Below are 19,251 nucleotides of genomic sequence, written 5' to 3' on the forward strand. Positions count from 1 at the left end.
AAGAGCGGAGAACAGAACTGCCTGAAAGAGGGACTGGCGGCAGCTCCCTTTCTGCACGTTTAGAGATCTGGAAGCAAACTGTGACACAGCTCTGTCATTTCAGCCCTTGAGATTTTAAAAGAAGTATGGAGAGAAGCAAGCTGATGCACGGACGTGGGTGCAACCATCTTTCATTCATCCGAACATTCACCACGGGCCAGGCGCTCTGCTGCTTGCTTCACAGACACACTTCTCACCTCCCAACACGGTGGGACCAGGAAAAGGAGGAGTTCCACAGGAAGTCACCTTCCTAAGTTCGGAAAGGTAGGCAGTGACCACCAGGATTCAGAAACCACTCCTGATTCCCTGGACGCGTACCCTTCATGCCTCCTAGCAGGGTGGGGAAATTGGAACCGAGTTTAACAGCCTTGTTGCCTACTGTTGGAATTCACCTCACCAGATTGGCTTTTGTTTTCAGCTTCCTCTGGCAGAGCCAATACATTAATTTCCAGAAGGAGCTCCTGGCTTCCTTTCTGGTACGAGCAGTAGCCACAACCTCAGGCAAAGCAGGATACTTACTTTGAGGGCTGAGTGCAGAGTACTGAAGGTTAACTCTATTCACGGGAGCGGCTTTGCTGATGTTAGAGGGTGTTACACACGTCTCCTTTCGTATTCACGAAGATGCCAGGAAGACTTCTTGTCAGAAAGGCCAAGTCTGCTGCTCTTGCCCTGAGGCCTTCTGCGTCTCCCTACCAAGCCATCATGACTCTATGAAGGATTTAATGAAAGGCTCATGATATCTACAAGGCACTGGGAGTACCACGGTGAACAAGGATAACAGCCCTGCCTTTCTGGAAGGTCAGAGGCTAAGGGCAGACATGCCTTATGAACACACCACTGCAGTGCTTGGTGGTCCAGTGGACAAGATTTTGGCAGGCAAGGAAGGAGGAAGAAGGGCTTTCAAGGCCTCCACATGGGGAGCTGCTGAACACAGAAAGGTGTTCGCTGGGCATGTGTGGTGTGTCTTGTGTTGTGCTGGTCCAATGGACACAGCAGGCCCAGTTCTCAAGGAGCCTGCCGTCTGGCAGAGGAGAGACTCGGCTGCTCCCCCAAGTCGTGACGCAATGGCAGGGCCATGCAGGCAGGACATCCAGCAGGACTGTCTGTGGGACGGGCTCTGCCTGGCACCCAGACAGACAGGGGCAAGCTGTCTTCCTAATGTCCCTAAACTGCCCAGTATAGAAAAGAGCGGTCCATGTCCTATGGGGAAAAATGGACTCTGTTCTAAAACACATTTCAGTGAGAAAACTACTAGGTATTATGAAAAACATGGGTGTCTGTAAATTTCCCAGAAGGGTCTGTAAATTTCTCATTTCATAAATGAAAAAAAACACAACAAAGCACCAAATGTGGCCATGCTCAGAACGTAGTTCAAGGCAAGAGGAACATCTGGTTTTGCTCTTTTTACTGGTCTCTTCCTCTCCATCCCATTCCTTCTTAGAGGCCTGTTGAGGCCCAGTGAGGAAAATCACTTTAGTTAAGTGAGGTGTTTACAGTCTGTCAGCTGTCTGAAAGGGCAGCTTCTGTGCATGGTTCCAGGACCCCTGACCTCACCATGATTCGGGTAACGGTCCCGCCTTCACTGGCATTAAAATCCTTTACAAAGTATAGCCAAAGGGTTTTCTTGAATCGACCCCGCTGCTGGGGCCGGCAACCAAGAACAAACATTACATAACTCAGCATTACATAACCCTGTTACTCCCCCACACCCAACAAAACACGCAGTCTGTGAGCACAGGGCAGCTCGCTTTTCTTTTTAAAGTCAATTCAGTAAACAGAGGAGGTCGGTGACATAATTCGCCCTTGGTCAACATCCAACACTCCCAGGTATGTTTCTGGGACCTCAACACTTCCAGGTATGTTTCTGGGACCTAACAAACGTTAGCAATTATTTTCTGAGTCAGAAGGTGTCCGGTGTGAGGGAGACCCCAGAGTGTCATGGAGTAGCCCCCACCTGAGCCCCAGGAGGAAGGTGCCAGGAGAGGACTTGCCTGCCCACTGGCAGTGACTGTGGGCAGACCCCAGGGCTGCCGGCTCCTGGGCCCCAGCACCTGGGTTTTTACTGGGCTCCAAAGGCAAGTCCATCTCTGTGGAGGCAGTTCTGGAACACGCTCACCTACCAGTGAGATGGAGTGACCTGTTGAAAGAAGCCCCAAGTCCGATCTCAATAATGCCAATTCACACACAAATTCCTGTGCCCCTGGAGATCTGGGAAACAAGTGCCCCCAAGTCCTTACTTTTCATGGATGAGGCCTAAAAGGTCATGGCCTTAGGGCGGTGCTACTGCTGATTTCTGACAGACTCCATGGGAATTCCACGTGGCCTCTGGGTTGGTGCTATTTTCACTGCATTCTGGAGTTGAGATGGGTGGGAAGAAGAGATGAATTTAGGCCACAGAAGTGGAAATGTTTGAGGAAAAGGAAACTATTTAAAATTCTGACTTAATTGTACACAAGCATTAATTGAATAAAACTAAGATTATCATGGTGCCACATTTCAGAGAATTTTTAGAGCCTTCTTATTATTTATAATGGACCATTTCATGACATGACCCCTTAATTACCAGATTGGGGAAGAGAGAAAATTTGTGACACAACATTTGGCTTTGGTATTTCAAAAACAGAGCTGGTACAAAACTAACATTAGCTTCAGAGTGGTACTCCTTGGCCTTGAGTAGAAAAATGGTGTGATGCTGATATTTTAAGAGAAATTAAAGAACATGAACAAGGCCAGAGAGGCTACTGAATAAGTGTTAGGATTTCAGGGGAGGTGTATTTGGCTCTGACCCTCTTCCCTTCTCTTGGCCACGACTCCTATTATGTCTTTGCATAAAACGACAAGAGTTTTTGGACTCATAGATGTATAATTAGGAGGTCTCTGTCCAACAGCACTAGTGAATCTACCCTTCATATATATACAGGTGAAACACATCAAGTTTGAAAAAATCCAACTGCAAATAGCAAGTGCTCAGGAACTGAAGGTATTTCTCTCACAAGCCCTGGGCGTGCGGGATCACTGGCTCCCTGCCACCCCAGTGGATGTGGTAGAGAAACACAGATAAACATAAATGGGGCGAGTCTGTTCCACTGCCCTGCCTAGAAGGTGTGACATTGTTCCATTGTCATCCTAGAAGAAGATCTTCTGCATAAGCATGGCTGAAATTAACTTTGATTACTTGAAAGGACAAGCCAAGCAGCAAGGCATCAAAAGGTTTCCAGGGAAGGGCACTTCAGTGATAGCTTGTCAGGAAAAGCACAGTTGGAGCTGCAACCTTCAGATCTATGGGGAAATTCTGAGCAAACACTTCTTAAATAAGGTGGCTGAACTTTAACATTTTTCAGACTGTGGTTTCTGTATTTTTTTTTTTCTTCTTTTAAAGGCAGAGAGAGAAACAGAGTGTTTTGAGAGATGCTAAAGGAGATCAGCTCCTACGGATAAACTATTCATGAGCCTACAGAAGGTAAGCTGTTACCGTCTAACATGAATTCTAAATGAGCAATTAGAAAAGGAAGCCTACCTCTTGCCTTCTTCTCCCAACTCCAGTGTCTTATTTATCCCTGTTAAGATCAGACCACCCACAGTTTGATCTCTCTTCTAAGAACTGGCTGAAAAGTGAGACTAGATGTGGGCCCACCATTCCCCTAATTGTGTGTCCTTGGGGAGTTATTTCAACACTCAAAGTCTCAAATTTCCTCATCTAACGCATGAGGAAACCATCATTTTCTCACAAGGCTGCTGTTAGAAACTGAGGCAACTTGTTCAAACTGCTTTGTAGTGTCAGTGCAGGAAGAGGACACAATGAGCCAACACTGAGAGCAAGCACACAATCATCACCAAGACCACCACCACCACCACAGACCGGCATCACCTTCATCAATATTTATCAGTAAAACCATCTCTTTACACATGCGGTCGATGAGGCGAATAAACAAGGACCCCAAGATCACACAGTATGGTCCTACCAGAGCTGAGATTTCAACTTCCACTCTTCCTATGGATCAGTGTACTTTCTGCTCCAGAGCTCATGGTATCTACGTCCACTTTGGATGCTTCAGCAACAAAAATGGTTCTTTGAGGAATTCAAGAGTGAAAAGCTCAGTAGGCTACATGGGAGAAGGATAATAAGAGTTCCCAAATGAAAACCCAAGCAAAACTTTCTATAAATAGCATTACTGTTGCCTTCCTCATGAGCTCTTCTGAACACGCAAGTATGAAAAAGAACTATTACTGTATCTTAAAAATGCAGAAAGAAAATGGAATCTTGTTTTGTACACGTCGATCTTGGAGGGGTCAAGCAAATTTAAGGCACAATTGCTGACAGGCATTTCATCTATAGAAATGCCATCAGTATTGCCCCAGACTCGAGGATTTACTGGAATTTCTAGAAAATGCAGGAAAGGAGGAAATTAGCTCAAATTCTTCATGAAGGTTTTTTTTTTTTTTTTTTTTAATAGCTGCAGAAAAACTATATATTGAACAGATGAAAAAAAATGAATGTCATACATTGGCCAAGCTATAAAAGTAATCAACCCTTCTCATTTGACAGGAGTTTGGGGAATCTTTCATTCATACTGAAAGAATTCAGATATCCAAAAGATGTAGGGTTCACTCAGGGGGCAATTCTGGTCACTGTATAAAAATTCATGTTGATTTCCTGAGGATTTTTATTGAAGTCCAAGACAGAGTGCTTAAATCTCCTTTGCTTCTGACTGTTTATTAGTTTTTAAATATGAAGATTGATCTTTTGATCTAATTTTAGTTGATCTATATAGGCAGGGGGAAAGTATTGCTGGGGTACCCTTTTAGAGTCCATATATTTCTGTTCTATTAAATGAACAAATAGGTGTGATCTAGAATGAAGATGAAAGGTTTGTCTCCTGAGAGTCAAAATGAGAAAGACCATCTACAAGGTCCCGATGGACTTCAAGATTCCAATCCCAACTCTGCTTCCAAAGAGCTTATAAAGTCAACTCATAATTAGATTGCATAGACTAGGTGCTTGATAAATATCTAAGGAAAGAAACTGTGTGCCTGGAATTACAGAATATATAGTGTCATTCGATTTATCTAACAGATCATGTTTCATGCAGCTGAGAAGCCAGCCAGGGAGCAGGGAGAAGTCAAATCAAGAAGAAACTAGTGTTAACATGAAGGTGGGGCTCGAGGAAACCACCTTAATCTTTTTCTTGCCTATCAAGTTAACCTATTATTGCTCTTGAATTGCTACTTAATTTTCTTTGAAAGAAAATACTGTGCTCAGAGATGTGCTGTAGTACTAGTAACACATCTTCTATCAGAAAGGAAGGCTAATAGCAGAGGTTCTAGAAACATTAATAAAATAATTCAATTTTCTGACTTTACTTGTAGCAGAAAGGTTTGACCAAGAGAAAGTCCTGAAATTTATGATGGTATAAATACATAGCTGGCTTACAACTTTACTTATCTATAGCCCAAACTCTGTTGAGTTAAGATCTTAGTACAAATTGGTCAAGGAAAGCTGAGCGTAGAGTAGTTTATTTAAAAAAAAATGTATTAGGTAGGTTTCTGCAAAAAAAGAAGGGGGCAGATATTTATGTGAAATGTTAAGTCATGGGATTTTAGAACTGGAAGAAGCCTTAGAAATCATCATATAATCCTTTGATTTTACAGATAGGAAACTGAAGGTTCACAGATACAAATCCACTTGTTCAAGTTTCAAATGATTTAAGTTCCCCACGTTTAAATACCAATGTCTAAAGCACTTTATTTTTCCCGATTAAGGAAAAAATTAATGACCAGCTATAATTCTTTTTTGTGTGTGTGGGAGAGGGGCAGATATTTTTTATTGTGGAGAAAAGTCCCTTAAAATTAACCATTTTAACCATTTTTAAGTATACAGTTCAATACTGCTAAATACATTCACACTGTTGTGAAAAAAGTCTTCAGAATTCTTTCAACCTGCAAAGCTGCAACTCTATACCCAGTTAACAGAAACTCCAGGACCCGGCTTCCTCCAGCGCCTGGCAACCACCACCTACAATCTGTCCTTCCGTGACCCACTTCCTTCATCCACTTCCTTCGTTTGTGTAATGCCCTGGAGGTTCATCCATGCTGCAGCATGTGTCGGAAACTGCTTCTTTTTTTAAAGCTGACTAATATTCCATTGTAGGTATACACAGCATTTTGTTTATCTGTTGACCCACTGGTGGGACTCTGTGTTGCATCCACCCCTTGGCTATTATGAATAGTGTATATAATTCTTTTCATGTATTTTGCTTTCTCACTTTCTCTTTTTTAAAGAGTTTATTTATTTATTTGAGAGAGAGAGCATGAGCACAAGGAAGGGGGAGGGGCAGAGGAAGAGGGAGAAGCAGACTCCCTGCTGAGCAGGGAGCCCGATGCTGGACTCAATCCCAGGACTCCAGGATCATGACCTGAGCTGCCGGCAGTTGCTTAACCAATTGAGCCACCCAGGTGCCCTTTAATTCAAGTTTTACCCACTATTTAGGGCACTGGAATGGATGTTGCAGTGACTGACAGTGAGAGAAGACAGACATTGTTCATGAGCTTCTCATTTCACAACCAGCACTCTAAAAAAGTTACTGGTGGTCATTTCTCTTGATTGGCCATTGAAAGACTAAACCATAAAATGGCAAACAAAAGTTAAAAAAAAAAGAGTTTCAGAGACTCTCATCTATCACCATCCAAAATGCCAATGAAGTGGACAATTAACTTTGCTTTTAGTGACCTACAAATAAAGTAATTAAGTGTAAGCCAAGAAACACTGAAAATGTTCACACATACACACAGTCAGGTTAACTAAAAGGAAGGCTTCCTGGAACATCAACCCCTTTCCTAGTATTTTTTTTTTTAAGATTTTATTTATTTATAAGAGAGCAAGAGAGTGAGAGAGAGCGTACAAGCAAGGGGAGAGGCAGGCAGAGGGAGAGGCAGGCTCCCCACTGAGCAAGGAACTCCACGTGGCACTCGATCTCGGGACTCTGGGATCATGAGCTGAGCCAAAGGCAGACGCCCAACCAACTGAGTCACCTCGGCATCCCTTCTACTATTTTTAACAGCTGCATGGAGTCTGCTCTGAATGGCTTTATACTTATATTTGAGGTGCAGCAGTCATCTTCCCTAATTCCTCTTGTACACCCTGATGGGCAGTTTAAAAACTCGCCCCTTTTTGATGTTCCTGATGTTCTCATCAAGGCCGCGATTTTAGCTGAAAGCAGTAGCCAACAATTTCAAGAGAAGTTTTCATTTATTTATTTTTAAAGATTTTATTTATTTATTTGACAGAGAGAGAAAAAGAGAGAGAGAGCCCAAGCAGGCAGAACGGCAGGCAGAGGGAGAGGGAGAACCAGGCTCTGTACTGAGCACGGAGTCCAATGTGGGGCTCGATCCTAGGATCCTGGGATCATTACCTGAGCTGAAGGCAGCCACTTAACTGACTGAGACACCCGGGCGCCCCTAGATTAGTTTTTATTTTTGTTCTGACACCTTACCAAGTTAGAGAACTATATCCAGATATATATATATATATTTTTTTTTCCTGCCAGGTGCTAGGAAGGATTATATAGTCCAAGTTCAGCTGGCTCTTTGCCTGGCAGAGTCAAGTTGCTCTCAAGAACAAAACTATCCCAACCGTCTTTGTATAAAAGCAAATGGGAAGCTGTTTCCTTTGCCTGGCTATGCCATCACCACCTAAAAATGGAATTGAATATAAATACATCTTTGGTTGGGTTATCTTCAGCTGTGCCAAATCAGATTTCCATTTCTTTGGCAATAGAAATTGGAAAGAATTACTCCAGTTCTGTATATCTTGTGTGAAAACTCACATCAGCCATGTCATTATAGAGACTAGAAATGAAGGGTATTGGAAACCTTGATCATTCTAGAAAACTAATTAAAGGAAAACTTACTGCAGCTTCTGAGAGTAAAGTTCCTTCAGGTATCCTTGAGGTGCCCTTTAAGGAAAATGAGGCCAGCAATCCCACGCCATGCAGAGACTTACACATATCTACAGTGTTTTGATGCTGCCCTTTATCTGCAATGAATGAGAAGCCCGCTTGGATCTGTCCTGTGACAAAAAAGCTGCCCATGAAGAGTCTAATTTTAGATGGGCTTTTTACGGAAATTCTCAATGACTGTTCTGATGTGTGTGAGGTCACATTCTAAGAAGACGGTTCTTGGTGTCCAATGAGACAGAAGAAAGAAGCTATGAAAGTACCCAGCAATCACGTACAAAAACAAACATTTCAATGTTTGTTTGTCTTCATGAGCCTTCTTCAGTGACTGTAGCCACCGACACAAGAAAGAAGTGGATGTTACTGACCTAACACCAGACCACTCTTCCCAGGTTGAAGAAGACCCTATCTTTTGGATGGATGCCCAGCGTGCCTGCGATCGACCCCGCTGTTTTTCACCTTCGCTAACAGACCGTTCAGTACCATCCCACCACAGGCCAGCATAAAGCTCGCCATCCGCTCTGCCAGGTTTGGATTTTCCTCCTCTTATCCCACTTGACGCCTAGTACTCTCCTCTTATGGTTTTGGGTAGTCTCACCTTACCCCAACAGCAAGAATATGTCTGTCACTGCAACCATCCCCAAAAGCAGTCTCCACGTGAGTTCATCCAGCAGCAGGGTGACACAGGGGTCATCACTAGCAGCAGAAGCATCAGTCCCGATGTCAACCCTCATCGGATGAAAGGAGGACTCACCTGACCCTAGGACTCATTCATTGAAGCTGCTCTTTCTTGGGTCTCTCTCTGTGGAAGATTTTTTTTTTTTTAAACAACTACTTTGATATTTACTGAAACACCAAATGGATTCTTTTGCTTTTCAGGAGATGAATACAGATGACCGCACCAAGAACCAAATGACATGCAAGGAATTTTCTTATTCGTGCTGTACTCTGAACACCAAATACATTCAGCCATAACTGTATCTTCTTGAGAGATGGATTTCAATCTCCTATGTTACTGAATGGATTCTACAAATCAGTTTGAAACATTTTTGTTATAATAAAAAGCAATAAAGTTACATAAATATTCAGGTAAAACTTTTTTTCTAATTAAAGAAAGAGGTAATCATTGATTCTAAAATGACAGCAACTTTTGTTTAATGTGATTTGGGGAAAATATATGCGAAGAAGTTGTTTGCTAAAAACAAAACAAAACAAAACGGAAAACCCCTATCTCCCTTCACACCCCAGCCAAAAAAACCAAAAAAACCGAAACAGAACAAAACAACAAGATAAAACACACCCAAAACACCCTGCACTGGCTTTAAGAACGACCTGTGTGGTATAAAACTGTTATCACTGAAAAGCTCCAAAACCTTGCTGTTACCCAGCATGTACAATCCCATACTACAGCATCAGGTGTCGTCACCCAAATACTGAAGTTGCACATGAACCTCCTTTTGTGGGATGCCTTCCTTACTTTAACATGTACAACCCGTCCTTGGGGGAGAGGGGAATAAACAGTATTTGGGTAGAAATTTAGTGCTAAATCTGCTAGCCTACTTGAGTAGGTGGTTGGGAACCTTTCTTTCTTTTTTTTTTAATTAATTAATTTTTTAAAAAGATTTTATTTATTTTACAGACAGAGATCACAAGTAGGAAGAGAGGCAGAGAGAAAGAAAGAGAGAAGGAAACAGGCTCACCACTGAGCAGAAAGCCCGATGTGGGGCTTGATCCCAGAACCCTGGGATCATGACTGGAGCCAAAGGCAGAGGCTTTAACCCACTGAGCCACCCAGGCGCCCCGGTTGGGAAACTTTCAACAGGGAATAGTTGTTCCTCTCCTAGAGATATTGGTTTTACTCAGTTAACTGTGTAAGGAAAGGGTCTATAACACACGCACATGCACTTGTGTGTACACACACACACACACACACACACACCCCTTCTGTTACCTGGAGCGCTTCTTCCCGAGAACCCAGGATGGCAGCACGGCCTTCACTGGATGCACTCTGATGAACACAGAGAGCATCACACAGCTGGAAATAAATCCCAAACTCTGCAGAGATACGTGTTTTCACCAGGTTTCTAGATAAAGGTGCTACACATTTCGGCTGTAGCTGAGAATTCCTAAAGTCACAATCTTAATTGGCATACTCAGGGAAATTCTGTCAAAGTACAGAAAGACGGGTCTGGCAAGGCACGCCCACTGTAGCCGGAGCTTCCCACTCTCCACTGCTTCTTCTATATCTTTTCTCACAGACATGTGGCTGGTTAGCTAGGCAGCTAACAAAGGTGACCACTCTACATCAAAACGCTTGGAAAATACTTCTGCTTTGAAGAATACAAAATCTCTGTGACCTACACAGGGAGAGAAGGCCCATTGGGTGATGGCAATGGTCTTTAGAGGTCACCTTGAGTTGCATAAGTACAGAACATAGAAGTAGTGACACCAAATAAGGTAGGCTCTGGTTGTTTAAAATCTACAGTGGCATCACAAACTCTAATGAGGGGTGATCACTGAGAGCTATTCTAATTCATGCCTTATAAATAGAAATAAAAAGGAATACCTTTAGAACAGCAAAATGGAAGAAAGAACCAAGATGAAAGCATGCTTGACCTTCTTGCTTTTCTTTCTGATATGAAAGACCCAAGGGGCCTTGTTTACTGTCCGAGGTAGAAAGTACTTAGGTACTTCTTTGCTGCCCAGATTGTGTGAGAGCTGTTAGCCCAACCCTATACACAACCCAACCTCCGTGCACCCTTTCTGGCACCATCTGGCACATACACAAAAGGCCTCTCCAACTTTTTTTTAAAAAAGATTTTATTTATTTATTTGAGAGACAGAGACAGCACAAGCTGGTGGAGAAGCAGAGAAAGAGGGAGAAGCAGATTCCCCACTGAGCAGGGAGCCCAGTGCAGGGCTCGATCCCAGGACCCTGGGATCATGACTGAGCCGAAAGCAGAAACTTAACCCACTGAGCCACCCAGGCGCCCAGGGTCAAACTATCTTTACAGAACCATTTTATTCGGACATAATAGGAATTTAAAAAAAGGGGGAATGATGCCTCTGCTGGTTATAGGATATGAGAGGATGTTTGTCCCTGGGAAGAAGTTAGAGACTGACAGACTGGATTATAATTTCAGGGAAGAGTTGGTCTAAGAATGTCAAAGAAAGAACAAGTGTATGCCAGGCTTCTACTGAGTGAGTCATAATGATAGAGAGTGAGCAAAAGGAGTCTGACTTGCTCATAATGGAGTAAAAATGATCTGCCATGCTACTTCTTGAAATCAGAGTAATCCTTAGGAGGGTGTGAACTAAGCAGAACCCTGGCAACCCTTGGTTCCCACAAGGAAGCTGAAATCTCTCAGCGCAGCAGTGAGGACACAAAGGAAGAAGGGCCTCTGAGGAGAGGCTGCGCTTGGGTTGATGTGGTCCTGACCTATCTTGGGTACAAAACTGGGGAATGACTTAAGAATATCTTTATCCTTCCATTTCTACGGACTCAGGAGTGCATGTCCTTGAACTTCTGAGTTTGCTCTAAGCTCTGGTCTGGCCATGTGGCCATGGACAAGGATCCAGCTTATACCTTGGTTTCTCTACCTCGAAAAACCAGAAGAAAATCTTTGCTCAGTGACTTTTTAAAAAAACTCACATTCTTAACCGTGTGCAGTTGTATTATTAGCAGCACAGCTAATGGAAGGGACTGAGGACATGTCCATAGAGAGCCAGATCCACTTTCAAGACAGCCTAGACAGCGGGGAAGAGGTAAACAGAGTCAGAAGAGGACAAGTCGGGTGGAGGGTTACACTTTGAGCACTGCCTTTACAGACGTGCATATCCAACAGCTGCAAAGATGTCTAGGGGCTTTGTCATCCACAGAATAGTGATGCTGAGATTGATGTGCACCTGAGTGGATGGTCTTTGCATCCAAGTATCCAAGAGAAAGAGGGATCTGATAGGAAGGGTATTACAGCACATGCCGGTTATGTCTCATTAGATTAGAGGCTAAGGGCCTCCTCAGGTTTCCACTTTCTCCTCATGATTCATTCTCTTTGAGGAGAGGTTCTGGGTATAAGGACCTATTTAACAAGAGTCTTTCATTAAAGTTAAACTGTCCTGGCTCCCCTTCCCCCAGGGGATTTACTTAAAAACAAGTCCCGGAAACCAGCTCCAGGTAACAAAGCCCAGATACAAGGGTGGGTCCTGCCAGATGGAGACATCAGATCAGTGGGGAGGGTTGCTTACTGTCTCCCTAGCTACCAAGGAGTAGGGCTCCACCCCGCCTTTGGGAGCCTTTTTGGCCCCAATCCTAATCAAGGTGTAATAGGCTGGTTCAAATGTCTACTAGGGTAAATTGTAATTCAGTTTGTCACCTAGCATCACTGTGGAGTTTCCTGTGTGTGTTACAATCTCATTGGTCACCTGTGTGTGGCCAGGCCCGACTGCACGGCCTTTGCCCTTAAAAGCTAGTCTGTGAAGCAGAGAAGGTCGCCCTCTCTTGTAATAGGTGCGTCCCCGAACGTTTGGTCTGATTCTTGATGCTTGGTACGAAATAAAGCTTTGCTTGACCTTCGCTTTATATCAGTCTAGCTCCTTTAATCACGGACCCATTATTGGGGCATAACAATGGGCAGCCAGCAAGATACCATGAGTTGGTGGCTCAGACCCCCTGCCTGAGATGTATGATCTCAGGGGCCAAATATATCTTCACACACTCCTTTGGCCCACAGAGGATTATGGAGAGTCCACCATAATGGGGGCGTCTCTAGATACTCCTGATGACAGTAACAGCAAGTATTTACTATGTGCCAGCATCCTTCTAGGGCTTCACATGTGTTAACTTACTTGCTGCTCATCATAACCCATGAGGTTGGGCCTAGTCTCATCTGCATTTTATATCAGGCACCGAGAGGTTAAATATCTGCCTCCAGTTCCAAGTCAGAAGCCCAAGTCAGGATGTGAACACAGGCAGGCTAACCCCAGAGCCCATGCACTGGCCAGTCAGGTACTGGTGACCATGACAGGGGAGATCCCTATCCTCACGGAGGAAGAGAAAACAGACAAGGCATTAAGTGATGTTATTTTCAGGACTGATAAATGCTGTAAAGAAAATCAAAGCAGGCTGTGACAAAAGGAAGGCAATTTTTAGACAGTGTGGTCAGGACAGCCCTCTGCGAGAAGGTGAAATCAGAATAAAAGTCTGAGGGAAACAGGGAATCAAGCAACAGAAGGCCTGGGGAGAGAGTACTCCAAGCAGAGGGGACCAAGCCTCCACGACGGAAACCAGCTGGGGGTGTTTCAGAGACATCAAGAAGGCATCCCAAAGTGTGAGGGAGACGAGCAATGGAGAGTCTTTGAGAGCTTCTTAAGGATTTCAGATTTTATTGCCATCATGCTATGAAGGCTCTGGAGGATTCTGAGCAGGGGTATAATCTGCTCTAATTTCCCTTTTAAAAAAAGAACACTCTGGTAGTATGTGGAGAATAGATCATGCAGGCATGGGAAATCAGGGAGGCACGTCAGAAGGCTATGAGGGGGGTGCCTGGGTGGCTAGTTGTTAAGCATCTGCCTTCAGTTCAGGTCATGATCCCAGGGTCCTGGGATTGAGCCCCTCATCGGTCTCCCTACTCAGCGGAAACCTGCTTCTCCCTCTCCCAATCCCCCTGCTTATTTTCCCTCTCCTGATGTTTCTCTGTCTCTATCAAATAAATAAATAAATAAAATCTTTAAATAATATAATAATAATAATAATAATAATAAAAAAAAGTAAGTACCACAAATTAAAAAAAAAAAGAAGGCGGTGGCTATGAGAGCTTCCCTGGTAAAGCTTGACCCGGGCTTGACCTGTAATTGACCTGTAATTGGCTAACAAATTCTCTAATGCAATAGGAATGCTTTCACTTGTCAAAACCTTTCTGAGCAGAGTTTTCAGGGCCCAAATAATCATCTGCTGCTCTCTTGGCAAAGCGCCCTGGGCCCGAAAGTAGGCAACCTGTCCCCAACTGGCAAGGAAGGTGCCTTTGCCAGGCTGTCCTGAGGAGGGCACCCTGGCTCCCACAGGTCCAGAGGTTGCAGCATTTTGAGCTGGTTTTAAATGTGGGTTCACTGGGGATGTCTGACAGTTGAGAATCTTTGTGTTCTTGAGAGGGCAGTTTTAGCATTTCAAACCAGGGGGGACAAGATAATTACATAACAGAAGAAATGGCGGCACAAAGTACTTACAGGCTCCTTTTCTAAGCAGTTTCTACTCTGCAACTCTATGCTAAAGGATAACGCCAGTCTGTTTGGGAGCTGCTTGCCAGTGTCTACATCAGAAAGTGCCAAAGAACTGAATCTGAGTTTATGTGAAATGAGGACTCAGGCTGCTTGTTTTTTCCAAGTTCCAGTGCTAAAGCATCCCATAAAATTCAACCAGTGATGCCTGCAAAATGCCATCATCCTGCAGTTTTCAAAATGAAAACTCATTTACCTGCCAGTATCAAAGTATATGCAAATATGCTGATCAGTTTATTTTTCTGACTATCCTATTATCCTTCCATGGCCTTCACTGAAGATCATTTCCTAGGTTTGTCTGAATGTGGCAGTTACTCTGTGGCTAGAAAACTGGAGAACTCAAGGACGGTTATCAGAATCTGAAAAGTCATTTTAGAAGGGATTGTTTGTTTCATTACCTTGCAAGACTTTTGAATTTGACATAAAGAGAAAACTACGGTAGTTAATATTGCTTCTTTTTTGGCATTACCTAGAGTTCAGCATGAGGAAGGGTTAGGGATGTATATGTATGTATATCTACACATATATATGTCACATAGTATGACATGATTTGCTGCCAGCCGAGCTGGTATCTCCTGATGATCCTAAACAAGCCCTTTCCAAAACTCGAGGCGGAACTGAGGGAAATGGTAAGGGATTTCCCTTCCATACTTTATAAAGAACTTTACGGCAAGTAAGAGAGATAAGAAACAGAAATAGAGCTTATGGTATGACTGTTGCTAAATCAAAGAAAAATAGTGAAAAGGATGATTTTTTTTAGAGGACGAGAAAACCAACTAAAAGCAGACTACTCGGCCTCTGGCTCTCTAATTAATTTTGCAGAAAGAGGGACATATCACACTACCCAGGAGACCATGCTGCTGCAGATGTTCTGGTCCACTTCCTGAGGAAGAGCAAAGCAAGCAGAAATCAAGGTGATCCCTGGCACTTCTACAAGATGAGACAAAAACACCTTCCAGGGTCTGTTACGGGGTCAGTAGCTAAACAGCTGTGCTCTACCCCATTTGCACCTGCAGATACATCTTCCAAGTAGCAACAAAATTCAGGTTCCTCACCAACAATGGTGTCTCCAAGGAAAGGGCAACAACACCTTGAATTACGATTTTAAAAATACTAGGAAAAGTAGAACATATTTATGTTCTCTGACATATGTCAATGGATAAATGTGTAAATATATCACACAAAGGGGGATTTTTTAAAAAGTGTCATATTTAAAGGTCAGCCTTTAGTGAACAATGAGAATGCAGCCCCCAGGAAGGATGCATTCCTGAGATTCTGGAAAGCTGATATTTTCCTTTATGTTCTCCTTGAGTTCAGTAATATGGTAGGTCATCTTTCTGTGTCTATCTGAGTAAGAGGAACAGTTTCATGACCCCATGGTATAAATCATAAATACCAAAAGCAGTGATGGCCAATTAAGGGGGATATGTCAAAGTTTACAGCTCTTAATGAAAGACAGTACATCATCGAACCATCTTACCTGTCGACGAATTATTCCAAGGTCTCTTTTGGCTTTATTCACTAGGGCTTGAATTTCTACAGGATCCTTTACATTCTTATTTTCTCTGAAGGCATCTCTTATCCTCCTGACAGCATAAGTTCTAAATGAATTCAAGAGAAAAAAAGAAAAAGTGTCAGCAGTCTGAAGCTATGCTTTTAAATGAAATAAAAAACCCTTCCTTACGAATTAACTGTCTGTATTCCCCTGTGGATAATTCACTTAGATCTTGGCTCTTGGGACAGGCCCATTTATTACTATTCTGGGATGACTAAGCAAACAGATTAGGGGAATAAATCCAGCACAAACAATTCACATATACAAGGCAAACTGTTACTGAATTGTTCCTCAGACTCTTGGTTCTTCAGTTATTCACGCCTGAGTTCTCTCCATTAATGTGGCTAATTGAACCTTTAATGTACAGGAACAAAGCAAGAATTAAAAAAGGTGAAACGACGTGCCACATACTCATGCACCAAGATGGTGATCTATGCCTGACTCGGGTCAGCTCCCCAATCTTCTCCCATCTTTTAGCTGTTTATTCCTCTTTTAGAATATAACACATAAGGGTCCTACTACAGTCGAGAGTAAAGTTCATAGCAAAATGCTTTCCTCCATCTTTTTTTTTAGATTTATTTATGAGAGAGAGAAAGAAAGTGAGAGAGCGAGAGCACAGGTAGGGGGAGGGTCAACAGGAGAGACTCTTCAAGCAGACTCACAGAGTGGGGAGCCGGACATGGGACTCAATCCCACAACCCATGAGATCATGCCCCGTGCTGAAACCAAAAGTCGGATTCTTAACCAACTGAGCCACCCAGGCACCCCTGCTTTTCTCCATCTCTATAGTGCATACATATGCACACACAAGCACATACAATACCCCTCCCCACCAAATAAATTGCATGCAGCAAACAAAGGACAACAGTTCAAAAGGACGGCCTTCAAATCAGACAAGCTTGGCTTTGCTCCAGGCTCCCACTGTTTGTGTGAACTTGGGCAAGATTCTTAACATAAGGCCACGTTTCCTCATCTGTCAAATGGGTATAATACTACCTACTTCTGAGGGTTACTGGGAGGATTCAGCTTTTTTTTTTTTTTTAAGATTTTATTTATTTGAGAGAGAATGAAAGTGAGGGAGATCACAGAGAAGAAGAAGCAGACTCGCTGCTGAGTGGAGCGCCTGATGTGGGGCTTGATCCCAGGACCCTGGGATCGTGACCTAAGCTGAAGGCAGTCGCTTAACCGACTAAGCCATCCAGGCGCCCCGAGCAGTCAGCTTTATCACATAACTCAACCAATGAAAGCTCTTCCTAATAACTTAATGAATTAGTACTCCTTTCTCCTCACTACACAGAGTCAACTTCATCCTTCATCCTCAGGGTCATAATATGGTGTGTGGACAGATGGCAGAATGGTCTGGATAATCAAGAGTCCTTAACCTGATGTGCCCCCTACATAGTCATGGCTTTTCCCCATGCCCTCCACATGTACGCAAGACTGAAGACAAGAGAAGAAGGAAGAATCCAAGTCAGTCACAGCAAACACCATTTTCTCCAGTCCTTTTATGATCTCAGATGGATCTGCTTTTAACTTTAAACATCAGTTAAAGAATCCCTGGGAAACTGTTAATAGCATTTACATACAGAGGCAAAGAGATGAGAAAGGGGAATATACCTTCTTTGGGAGTTGGGAACGTGTTTGGGGAGATGGATATAATTTACTGGGAAAACTAGTTTTAGAGAAGTCTACTTTCATTTTAGATCAACTTCCCTAAAGTAAAAAGAAATTTTAAATTAAAAATCCAAATGGCAGGTCTCCTTGTGTTTAAAAGCAAAAGTAAAATGAAATCTTGTGCCATTAAGAATTGTGACAGAGAAAGGTAGATATTTTTAGGACATAAGCCCCTGGACAGTTGCTCATCTGAAGCCTCGGTGAGCCAATGGGAGTATTTGCAGAGATGGTCCTGGGTACTCAGGATCAACCTTGGGGCAACCATGACTGGAAATGGAATCCCTAAACTAGCGGACACTATGTAACAGGGGCTCCTTCATTATGAAGACTTGGCAAGGATTTTTACTAGTAGACTTTATCAGATATTCTCCTGGATAGCTGTCAATCTAACAAGATTTTAGCCAGGAAAGCTGAAAGTAATTTCTAGGGTACTTTCTTGCACAGCATGATGGTTACTAACATAATACAATATCACTGTCCTTCCTCACACCCACCCATTCCTCAAAACAGTTTCTTTGTCAGTGGTGATGGGAGCAGAGCAGACAGCACAATTTAATTCTAACATTTTGTTCACATGTAGGACTGGTTTTGGAACAGGAATTTACCCCAGGAGTCATCCGTTGTTTTAGTTCTTCACTAAGGATGCTGCACGGGCTTTTTGGAAAAATGAAATGGTCAGCAGAAATCGTTACTAAATTCATTTTTCTAGAAGCCAGTGACCAGCCCAGAATAGCTAGCAAAAAAGGGAGTACGGCTTGGAAAATGAAGTCTGAAGTTCCTCTAAAGTTGAAGGAAATCAGAAGATAACTTACGACCCTCAATGATTTCTATCCGCTGAGCTCAAGGTCCAGCCTTTTACAGTCGGTTGTGTATTCTTGTTGCCTCCCCAGATCTCCAAAGTCCACACCTAGAGGAGCAAAGTTCTAGGTATTTGAATTAAATGTGTCTAAAGTAATCAAAGGTTGTCTTTTGATTACTGCACCTCTAACATGAATGATGTGATAATGGCTCTCTCTTCTTGTTCCTCCTCCTCCTCCATCGTCTAAAACATACAGAGTTTTTCTTCACCCAAGGAGGTCACTGCACTGGCTGAGAATCATACAAGTAATTACTATTGCAAGGACAATTTTTCCGTTGTATGAATAATTTTTTTCCTTAAATAGATTTTTTAATTTGGGGGAAGGAGGGGCAGAGGGAGAGGGCAAGAGAATCTTAAGCATGCTCCAAGCCCAGCACACAGCCTGTCGCGGGGCTCGATCTCACCACTCTGAGATTTTGACCTGAGCTGAAATGAAGAACTGGATGCTTAATGGACTGAGACACCCAGACACCCCAGTTGTAAGGATTCTTTCAAGTGATCATAACTTTGTGAAGGTAATCAAATCTGCCAGAATCCTCGAATTTCACAGGAGAGGGAGATCCACCAATGTTTCGGTTCTGCCCCCGCCTGGTTTTTTACCCTTCGCATTTTTATCCTTTGTGCTTTTTCCACCACTACAAGGGAAACCGTTTATCCTTGAACACATTCTGGCTATTGGTCTCTTGACCCTATCACTGAGCAAGAACATTCCAAAGGAAAATGTGCAGCTGCCGCACGATGCCTGCCTCAGGACGGTCCTAGGAGGAGTCAGATGCTGTTTGAAATAAGGTGTGAAAAATGAATAAATAAAAGGCAACACAACAGCAAGAGCTCCCAACTCTGAGAAAGCGACCCCATCCACAGAAACCGTAAGGCTGTGCTGCTCATACAGTCCTTCT

General features: G+C 43.2%; 1 protein-coding gene and 1 pseudogene across 2 annotated transcripts in view; one reads left to right on the top strand and one right to left on the bottom strand.

Annotated features, from left to right (window-relative positions):
* The window catches only part of LYRM4 (LYR motif containing 4), a 166,808-nt gene that overhangs the window by 106,064 nt on the left and 41,493 nt on the right, over positions 1-19,251 (bottom strand). Inside the window, exons 2-3 of one of the 2 annotated variants that reach the window (XM_059179175.1) lie at positions 15,745-15,865; positions 2,277-2,391 (exon numbers count right to left, since the gene is read on the bottom strand). In XM_059179175.1, the coding sequence (XP_059035158.1) occupies positions 2,320-2,391; positions 15,745-15,865 (193 nt within the window). In that variant the 3' untranslated portion in view covers positions 2,277-2,319. The remainder of the gene's footprint in view (positions 1-2,276; positions 2,392-15,744; positions 15,866-19,251) is intronic. The other variant, XM_059179176.1, reaches the window with a different exon arrangement.
* On the top strand, positions 3,191-9,073 carry LOC131833287 (E3 SUMO-protein ligase PIAS2-like; annotated as a pseudogene).

The sequence above is a fragment of the Mustela lutreola genome, chromosome 6 (genome assembly GCF_030435805.1).
Source record: "Mustela lutreola isolate mMusLut2 chromosome 6, mMusLut2.pri, whole genome shotgun sequence".
NCBI classification, from domain to species: domain Eukaryota; kingdom Metazoa; phylum Chordata; class Mammalia; order Carnivora; family Mustelidae; genus Mustela; species Mustela lutreola.